We start from the raw sequence: 9,544 nt of genomic DNA on the forward strand, positions 1-9,544 counted from the left end.
CCAGGCGGGTCTCAAACCCGGGGGCTCAGGCAATCCACTCACCTCAGCCTCCCAAAGGTGCGGGATTACAGGATGAGCCACCAAGCCCGGCTAAACCAACATTTTTTAAAAGAACCCAACTAAGGCCAGGCATGGTGGCTCACACCTATAATCCCAGCACTTTGAGAGGCCGAGACAGGAGGATTGTTTGAGCCTAGGAGTTTGAGGCAGCCTAGGCAACATAGCAAGACCTTGTCGCTACAAAAAAATTTAAAAATAAGCCATTGTGACATGCCTATAGTCCCAGCTACTCAGAAGGCTGAGGCAGAAGGATCGCCTGAGCCCAGGAGGTCGAGGCCACACTGAGCCATGATCATGCCACTGCATTCCAGCCTGGGTAGCAGAGTGAGATTCCCAACTCAAAAATAAAATAAAATTTAAAAAAAAACTAATTGGAAACAAAAACTATACAAGAAGAAGAAAATTTAATTAATAGCCTCAGAGACATAAGAGAAAATATTTTTATTATATGGACACAATGACACAAAGTATTTAGAAAACACAAAAATAGTTTTAAAATTAAAATGGGGGGGGGGAGAAGAAATTAAAAGCCTAGTGGCAGAAACATAAAATTCAATAGAATGGTAGGAAGAAAAGTTAAAATATTCCAGAAGTGGAGCAAAAAAAGAGATGGAAAATTGAAGAGGAAAGATACAAATAATAGAGCACCAATTTAGAAGATCTTATATCCAACTAATGGTCCTAGAGAGAACAGAGAATATAAAAGGGAAATTATCAGTGACAGATAATTTAAGAAAATTTCTCAGAACTAGAGGGCACAAATTTCTAAATGGAAAGACCCCACCAAGTGCCCAGCACAATGGATGATAAGAGGAGCTTCTCTAAGCTTTCAGAGGAAGAAGGATCAACAGTTGGACCAGCTGCAGACCTTCTTTAGAGCACTACTGGAAGCTAGAAGACAAGGCAGCAGGGAGGCTTTTGGTGTCTTTTAGAAAGTATTTATAACTCAGAATTTTTTCCTCAGCCAAAAATTTAATGAAAGGTGAGTGTAGAATAAAAGCTCTCAAAAAGTTTATCCCCCCAACACACCTTTTTTCAGGAAGTTGGTGGAAGATGTGCTCCACCAACAAGAAAGAGTAATCCAAGAAAAAGGAAGACCTGAGGTGCAGGAAACATGAGCTTCTACAGGTCAGAGGCAAAAGTGACCCACCAGGATGATGGGGGAGAGTCCAGGATGGCAGCTGAGTCAGGTACAGAGGGCAGGGTCCAGATGCGAGCTGGTCAGAGGGCTCCAGAGGGGACTTCCTCAAGAAGATGAAGTGAATAGACCAACTGGTGCATCTGAATGATTTAGACAGACAGCAGAGAACTTGGGTCAGAATTTGTGATGAGAAAACAAAGCAACTAAAAAACAAAGCAACTAAAAAAACAAGATGAGAGTAACTCTAAGAAAAAGCTATGCAGAAAAGGAGAAATGATCATAGATCACTCTGTGACTAACCTGTGAATAATGTTCATATAATCACAGTAACACACACACTAATGTACTGAACTAATGAAATTATGATATAATTACACCGTGGGGATGGGGGAATTTCCATATGGGGCAGAGTAGGGAAAGAGAAATAAATCCTTATTTCCATAATAGGAAATCAATAGATAATGCCTGAAATGGAAAATCAAGAAGTAGTAACCTGAGTATGTTATTTAGAAACATGTAGTAAATGCTGAAATGATCAGTTAAAAGAGGTTTCCTTTTAAGAAGAGGAAAGGGAAGAAGTAAGCCCTGCTGTTTTTTATGAAAGCCTTGTGGAAACTATTTAAACTATGTGATTAATAGCTTTGAAAAAGTAAAAAATAAAAAAATGTCTGGCAAAAGAACGAGGATGTTAATTGTAGCACTGTGAAATATCAGAAATAACCTAAATGCTCAACAGTGTTGGCAATGACGTACTCTATGATCATTTAAAATGAAGATGTAGGCCTATATTTATGACTATATAGAGAATCCCACAATATTGTGTTAACTTTACAAAAAGATAAATTTTAAAAATATTAATATGCTACCCCCCAGATGCTGAGTTTTTATGGTTTTTCTAGATGTGCTGAGGAGGTGAAGAGTCCTGGAGAAGAGGCCAGCAAAGCTAAAGTCCATTACAATGTCGAGTTTACCTTTGACACGGATGCTCGGGTAGCCATCACCATCTATTACCAGGCCACTGAAGAGTTCCAGAATGGTATTGCCAGGTAAGAACAAGAGACCAGGTGAGCCACTTCTTTTGCAGCCAGGTAGGGTCCATGTCTTATGCACTCACCTGGGAGGAAAACATTTTTTTTCTGCAACCGGGTGTGAGATCTGGTTAATTTGGAAGGCCAAGGCAAGTGAATTGCCTGAGCCTGCACGTTCGAGACCAGTCTGGGAAACATAGCAAGACTTCATCTCTACAATAAATCAAAAATTAGCCAGGCGTGGTAGCATGTGCCTATAGTTCCAGTTACTTGGAAGGCTGAGGCGGAAGGATCACTGGATCTCAGTAGATCAAGGCTGCGGTGGCCAGACTCCAACTAAAAAAGAAAAAAAAAAAATCTAGCAAGCTACCTTTCTGTGGATATGTGGGTTAAATAAATAAGTTCAATAGCATTGCCAAGTAAGAGCAAAGGAAATGGATTATAAAGGAGGTCTTTCACTGGGCTCAGTGGCTCAGCCTGTAATCCCAGCACTTTGGAAGATTGAGGCAAGTGGATTGCCTGAGCTCACAGGTTTGAGACCAGCCTGGGCAACTTGGCGAGATCTCGTCTCTACAATAAATCAAAAATTAGCCAGGCGTGGTAGCGCACACCTGTAGTTCTGGCTACTTGGAAGGCTGAGATGGAAGGATCGCCAGGGCGCAGCAGGTCGACGCTGGGGTGGCATGTGCGTGCCACTGCACTCCAGCCTGGGCGACGGAGTGAGACTCCAATTAAAAATAAATAAATAAAGAGGCCTTTCTTCTGTATGTTAGAGCCTGTTGATAATTGAGAACAGGCACTAGACTGAGGAAATTGCAGGTCTGTCTGGGCTAGATACTGACTTTTGTTTTTCCTCCCACTTGTATCAATAGCTACATTCCAAAAGACAACAGCCTGCAGTCGGAGACTGTGCACTACAAGCGAGGGGTGTGTCAGCAGTTTTGCCTGCCCTCCCATACGGTGGATCCCTCAGAATGGGCTGAAGAAGAGGTGAGCTGCCTCTGGGAAGGGTTCTTTACACAGACGCAGATGGACCTGGGAGCTACTTAGGACCTGGGCTGGCAGCAAAGGGACTGCCCAGACAGTTTAAGACCATGCTCACCTTTCAACCATATGACTTCATCGTGCCCTTAAAAGTTTTACTTATAGCCGGTCTCGGTGGCTCAGCCTGTAATCCCGCGCCTTTGGGAGGCTGAGGTGAGTGGATTGCCTGAGCCCGCAGGTTTAAGACCCGCCTGGGCAGCGAGACCTCATCTCTACAATAAAATCAAAAAATCTGCCAGGCGTGGTTGCGCATGCCTGTAATTCCAGCTACTTGGAAGGCTGAAGCAGAAGGCTCGCCGGAGCCCAGCAGGTCAAGGCTGCGGTGGCCGGGAGTGGCCACTGCACTCCAGTCTGGGCGACAGAGTGAGACTACAACTCAAAAAAAAAAGTTCTGCTTATTTCATTTCAAGGATATTCCTATTTTTCTATTCCAAAATAACTCATTTGTCTAGGGTACTTTGAGAAAGCCATGCTCAAAGAAAAACACAGCTGGCTAGAGGTCTTTACGTCTGTGGGATTTAAAAAAAGAAACTAATGCCCTTCCAATTAAACAGACTTGGGTAATGATGAGGTTGATGAATGAGGAGCAGAGATGAGATTAATGCTTCTTGACAGTACCTCCTTTCTGATGGATTATTGTGCCATGTGTTAAGTCCCCTTTTTTCTCCCCCTTTTTTTTCCCTTCAGCTTGGCTTTGATCTGGACCGAGAGGTTTACCCTCTAGTGGTACATGCTGTGGTGGACGAAGGAGATGGTAGGGATGGTTTCTACCTTCTTTTGCTGTGCACACTGCCCTTTTGTGACATAGACCTGGCAGCAGCTGTGACCCCAGAACAACATGCCTTCTTTGTGGGTGTTTGTGACTGTGGATCAGGCAGTGTCTGCATCCTCTCACATCTGTGATCCCAAGCTTCTTGGGCTGACATGAAAAGTGTGTGTCCCCTTCTGGGGACAGTCCAGCACATTTGGCTTGCCAGATTGCGGGGAATCCGGGAAGGTTGTGGGCATCAAACAGTGCTATTTGGCCTTCTTTGTTCATGTGCCTTCATTTCTTTCAGAGTATTTTGGCCATTGCCATGTACTACTGGGTACTTTTGAAAAAGTAAGTAACTTTAGAGGGCCTCACTTTACTATGTATAGCTCTTTCTTTCATGCAAGAACATGTGTAGCCCCTGTTTGCAGACTGTCTGTGCTCAGGAGAATGGGTCTGGCTTGGGAGGCTGTGGTGGCATTGAAAGTACTTCACGCTGGGGGCTATGCTTGGGTCTAGGTCCAGCTCTGCCTCCCCCTTGCTGCATGATCTTCAACTCCTTAGATCTCAGTCTCCTTAAACTGAAAAGGTTAGACTGGATGATTGTAAGACTCTTACATTATTAGGATTCTGTAGTTCCACTCTGTGAGTGTCCAAGAACATGTGTACAGTAGTTCCCTCTATCCTCGGTAGTATGTTCAAAGCCCCCCAGTGGATGCCTGAGATCATGGATAGTAAGGAGCCTCATATCGACTGTGGTTTTTCCTATACTGCATACATATCTATGATAAAGTTTAATTTATAAATTAGGCACAGTAAGAGATCAACAGCATAATAATAAACTAGAATCATTTAATAATATACTGTCATAAAAGTTATGTGAGTGTGACCTCTCTCAAAATGTCTTACTGTATATAATATTCTCAGACCATGGTGGACTGCGGGTAACTGAAACCATGGAAAGTGAAACTACAGATAAGGGGGAACTTCTGTCTTTGAGAGAAGTAACAAAGGAATATCGTGGTGCTTTATTATCTTCCCTTCCTGCTCATGACTATCATATTTTCATTCCAGCACACAGATGGAACTTTCTGTGTCAAGCCCCTCAAACAGAAACAAGTAGTAAGTGTTTGCTGACCACTGACTGTTAGTCTGTTAGTGTCCCTATTCTCCCTCCCTCTTTTTCTTTTTCTTTAAGCTTTTTTGCTAAATCTCTTCTTTTCTTCCCTCTTTTCTTTTTTTAATCAAAGAAGGGGGTGGGGAAGGGAGTGCTTTTGAGTTTACAGACTATTACTAACTACTTGGGTGGCCCAAAAGGAACACTGATTTTTGGTGTCTTTATTGTTCCAGAATTGTTGATGTTGAGGCAGCCATTATCTGAGCAAAGGACTTGAGAAATGAAGGTGCAAGATTTATCTCCTGACATTAAGTTTAGGGAGAACTCTTTTTATTTAAAATGCCAGGGTGAGAAGCATGGCAAGCAAAAGGATAAAGTATTACCAATTCAAAGTAATAAGAGCCCTTGGCTTGATTTATCCCACCATTCCTTTTCTAAATTTCCAAGTTTGCTGGCCATTCTCCTCCTTCCAGAATGATCAGCACCTTATGCATTTGTCTGCTAGAAGTCCTGCACCCCACCATGTGCCAGCAGTTTTCTTTCCACTCTTGCAGAAGTAGGAAGAGATGTCATGGAGGGGGAAGGAGAGTGACGACAGGGGCATTGGCAAGAAGGGGTAGGTCATCTCATGGAGGGTGTCGAACAATGGAATGTGAGTCAGGGTTGGCCTTTGTTGAAATGCAAAGAAAAGCCCCCTGTAGATAGGTGATAGATATCTGAAATTCTATGTTATTTATTCTTTTGGGTTAAGCACTTGCCCCTTTTTTAATGAGGTCATAGTAATCAGTAATATCTCAGGATAAGTTAGTTGGTAGTGTTCTTTTCAATGTAATTGATAGGTGAAAACAAGTTTTAAGAGAGGCAGAGAAGGAAACAGATCCTGAGCCCAGGATGCTACCTGGGCAGGCCAGGTTTTGGTAAGTTGCCTCATGGGGAAGGCTTAGCTCTCCAAAAGGCCTGGATAAGATGGAAAGGCTAGTGTAGCAAAAGGAAAATATTTTACCTGTTTTCCTGTTGCTAGATGGGCATCAGCAACAGACTGTCAAACTGGAGAATGGGATATAAAATCAGAGACAGGCTAGGTCTTAGGAGATGGGATCTCTGAGAACAGAGGAGCAGAAGTGAGGAGTAGGCTTCTGAAAGGAAACAAGGGCAGGCAGGGCCACCTTAGGCACTGGCATAGCCCAAGCTAGTGGGAGTGGGAGTGGGCATTGGCATTGGGGTGTTAAGAAATAAGTCCAAGAGGGGTAATTTTGATGCTTGTTGGGGATGGTGTGGTTTCCTGGAAAGGGAGTACACCATTGGCCTTTCCTGCAAGGTCTTGCTCTCTTCCTTCACAGCTACATTTTTCCCTTCTCCTCTTTTCCTTGCTCATTCCTACTTTTTTTCTTTCCCTTTTCCATTCCTTCATTTGCATAATATTTGAACTTTAATTTTATTACATAGCTAATGTTTATGTTTGGATAGATACTCTTCTATCCTTTATCTAGTCTATGCTTTTCTTAATTCCATAATAGTAAGCTGTAGTACAAGTAATATTGTTGCATTTGTGAAATTTTATGTTCTCTGTTGTGTAAATGGTGGATGAATTAAACATTTGATTTTCTTTCCTCTCTCAGAGAGAGAACATAAGTAAATAAAAGCATCCTTTACTTGTCTAGTTCTTTGATATTTTTCATTGTGAATCCGTAGTCCTTGGTTACCAAAGGAGGTGGGAGCTGGGAGAGTTCCCACTCATGTCTCAGCAGAGTCAGCCTGTCCTTGAACATTTCTGTTTGCTGTTCAGGTAGATGGGGTCAGCTACCTCCTTCAGGAGATCTATGGAATTGAAAACAAGTACAACACACAAGATTCTAAGGCAAGTTGTATTCAGAATGCTAAATGTACTCTTTCCAGGAGACGGAGTGAGAAATTCTCTGGTAAAGCCAGAATCTAGGTATTTAGTGTGCCAAATGCTAAAATCGGTTAGGTCCTAGAAGACTATGTTCTTGTTTCTCATTTCAGATTATCATGCTTATATCATTTTGTAAATGAGAAAAATAGGCTGGTTTGGATTTGTTCTGCTGCATAGCACCCTCCTATTCAGTTTCCTGCCAGGGTCCTTGCCCTTTCTCCTTTATCCGTGAGCTTCCCTAGGTTCCTTTAGCTCACACATGTCTGAGCCCCCATAAGAGGAGTGTAGACAGACATTTCTAGAAGCAGTGGAGTTAAGCATGTGAAAAGCACTGGGTAAATTCCAAAGTCTGAAGTCAATGTGGATTTTGTTCTTACTAACTTGTCTTAGCTCGTCAGCCAAGCTGCCTTGTAAATAGAGTATGGGACATGAAGGGCTCTTTGTCATTGGCTAAATTTCTGTCTCCCCGGTCAGGTGGCTGAGGACGAAGTGAGTGATAACAGTGCTGAGTGTGTGGTGTGTCTCTCAGATGTCCGAGACACCTTGATTCTCCCCTGTCGCCACCTCTGCCTCTGTAACACCTGTGCAGACACCCTGCGCTACCAGGCCAACAACTGTCCCATCTGTCGACTGCGTAAGCCCCAGAGTAGCAGGGAGACTGGCGGGCAGGAGTGAGGATTGGGAGGACATTTACTAAACATGGAAGCACATGCTGCTGCTGGGTCTGGCAAACCGATGAGTGCCGGGAGGGATCATGGTTTCTGTCTGGGCTCTTGTTCATCTTTAATCCCACATCAGGATGTCCTGATAGCCTGTTTTCTTCTTCACAGCCTTCCGGGCACTGCTTCAGATCCGAGCCATGAGGAAGAAATTGGGCCCCTTGTCACCAACCAGCTTTAATCCCATCATCTCATCCCAGACATCTGACTCTGAAGAGCATTCTGTAAGTTGGGCTCAAAACCACAGCCTCTCTGAAGCAAATACTTTGTAGTGTCCTTGCTGACTTTTTCTACCTTTCATCACTGTTTTATTGTTGTTGTTGTTTTATAGTTTGTTTTTTTTTTGAGTTGGAGTCTCACTTTGTCACCCAGGCTGGAGTGCACTGGCATGCTCACGGCCACCACAGCCTCTACCTGCTGGGTTCAAACAGTCCTTCCACTTCAGTCTTCCAAGTAGCTCCATGCCCAGCTAATTTTTTGATTTATTGTAGAGACGAGGTCTTGCCATGTTGCCCAGGCTGGTGTCAAGCCTGTGGGCTCAGGTAATACTCTTGCCACCACTTCCCAAAGTGCTGGGATTACAGGCATGAACCACCGCACCCAGCCTTTCATCATTCTTTACCTGGCACTGCAGCAAGGTACACTACAGTATTTAGTAGACTGGCTGAGATCATGTTGTGTTAAAACCAACCAATACTGCAAGGGAAAATTGAATAAAATTGAATACTAGTCATTAAAACCTCCCTTTCCTCCTTGAAAACTGCATGTCCAGTTAATATTTACTATTTCTAGAGCCATCTGTCTTTGGTTTCACTCCAGTGGGGTCCAACTCAAACTCTTCCAAGCAAAAACAAGGGGATGATTGTTTTGGATTTGAATGCAATTTACTATCTTTATTTCAATCCTGGAAGAAAGTAACTGTTTTTCTTTACCCCATTTCATGCCTTCAGTGCCTAGGAACCAGTACACAAAATAATTGACCTCAGTTTCATAGTGTAAGTGCTAGTATTAGGGTGAACCCTCACAGCTTTGCAGTTATAGAATAGCAGATACTGTCTGTTTAGATTGACCCCATATTGGGAGAGATTATTATTCAGTAAATGGTATTGGAATAATTTGTTAGCTATTTATGGAGGAAAAATAGTTTAGCTCTTTCTTTCTTATCAGGTAGCAAATAAATTCCAGCTAGAGCAACTAGTTATTATATTAAAAGCACAACAAACCAAACAAAGATTAAAAACCTAGAATAAATGATATATGATTATTTAGTTGACTTTGGATGGACGAGGACTCTCTAAGCTTGAAAACACTGGGAAAATTAAAAAAAAAAAAATCTGTAGATTTACCACATAAAAAGTTTAGCACTTCAGAAGTCTAAAATATAGCCAAAATTTAAAAAGCAAACAACAACATAAATTTTTAAAAGTATTTACAACATATATATCAGAGGAAAAACCAATGTTTTTGCCATAGCTCATTTATTATTATTATTTTTGAGTTGGGATCTCACTCTGCTGCTCAAACTGGAGTGCAGTGACTTCCAGTAGCTGGAACCACAGGTGTGTACCACCATGCCTGGCTAATTTTTAAATTGATTGTAGTCGGGCTCGGTGGCTCAGCCTGTAATCCCACGTCTTTGGGAGGCTGAAGTGAGTGGATTGCCTGAGCCCACGGGTTCGAGACCCGCCTGGACAGCAAGACCTCATCTCTACAATAAATCAAAAAATCAGCCGGGCGTGGTAGCGCATGCCTGTAATTCCGGCTACTTGAAAGGCTGAGGCGGAAAGGAT

General features: G+C 42.7%; 1 protein-coding gene across 3 annotated transcripts in view; it reads left to right on the forward strand.

Moving 5' to 3' along the window:
* RNF157 (ring finger protein 157) overlaps nt 1-9,544 on the forward strand; it is a 102,839-nt gene that overhangs the window by 77,345 nt on the left and 15,950 nt on the right. For all 3 annotated transcript variants that reach the window (XM_021718371.1, XM_008069607.2, XM_021718372.1), the window contains exons 4-11: nt 2,101-2,247; nt 3,102-3,219; nt 3,961-4,027; nt 4,332-4,375; nt 5,099-5,146; nt 6,928-6,999; nt 7,510-7,669; nt 7,866-7,978. In XM_021718371.1, the coding sequence (XP_021574046.1) occupies nt 2,101-2,247; nt 3,102-3,219; nt 3,961-4,027; nt 4,332-4,375; nt 5,099-5,146; nt 6,928-6,999; nt 7,510-7,669; nt 7,866-7,978 (769 nt within the window). The remainder of the gene's footprint in view (nt 1-2,100; nt 2,248-3,101; nt 3,220-3,960; nt 4,028-4,331; nt 4,376-5,098; nt 5,147-6,927; nt 7,000-7,509; nt 7,670-7,865; nt 7,979-9,544) is intronic.

The sequence above is a fragment of the Carlito syrichta genome, unplaced genomic scaffold, assembly GCF_000164805.1.
Source record: "Carlito syrichta isolate Samal-C Ts95f unplaced genomic scaffold, Tarsius_syrichta-2.0.1 Scaffold312140, whole genome shotgun sequence".
In the NCBI taxonomy this organism is placed as follows: Eukaryota; Metazoa; Chordata; class Mammalia; order Primates; family Tarsiidae; genus Carlito; species Carlito syrichta.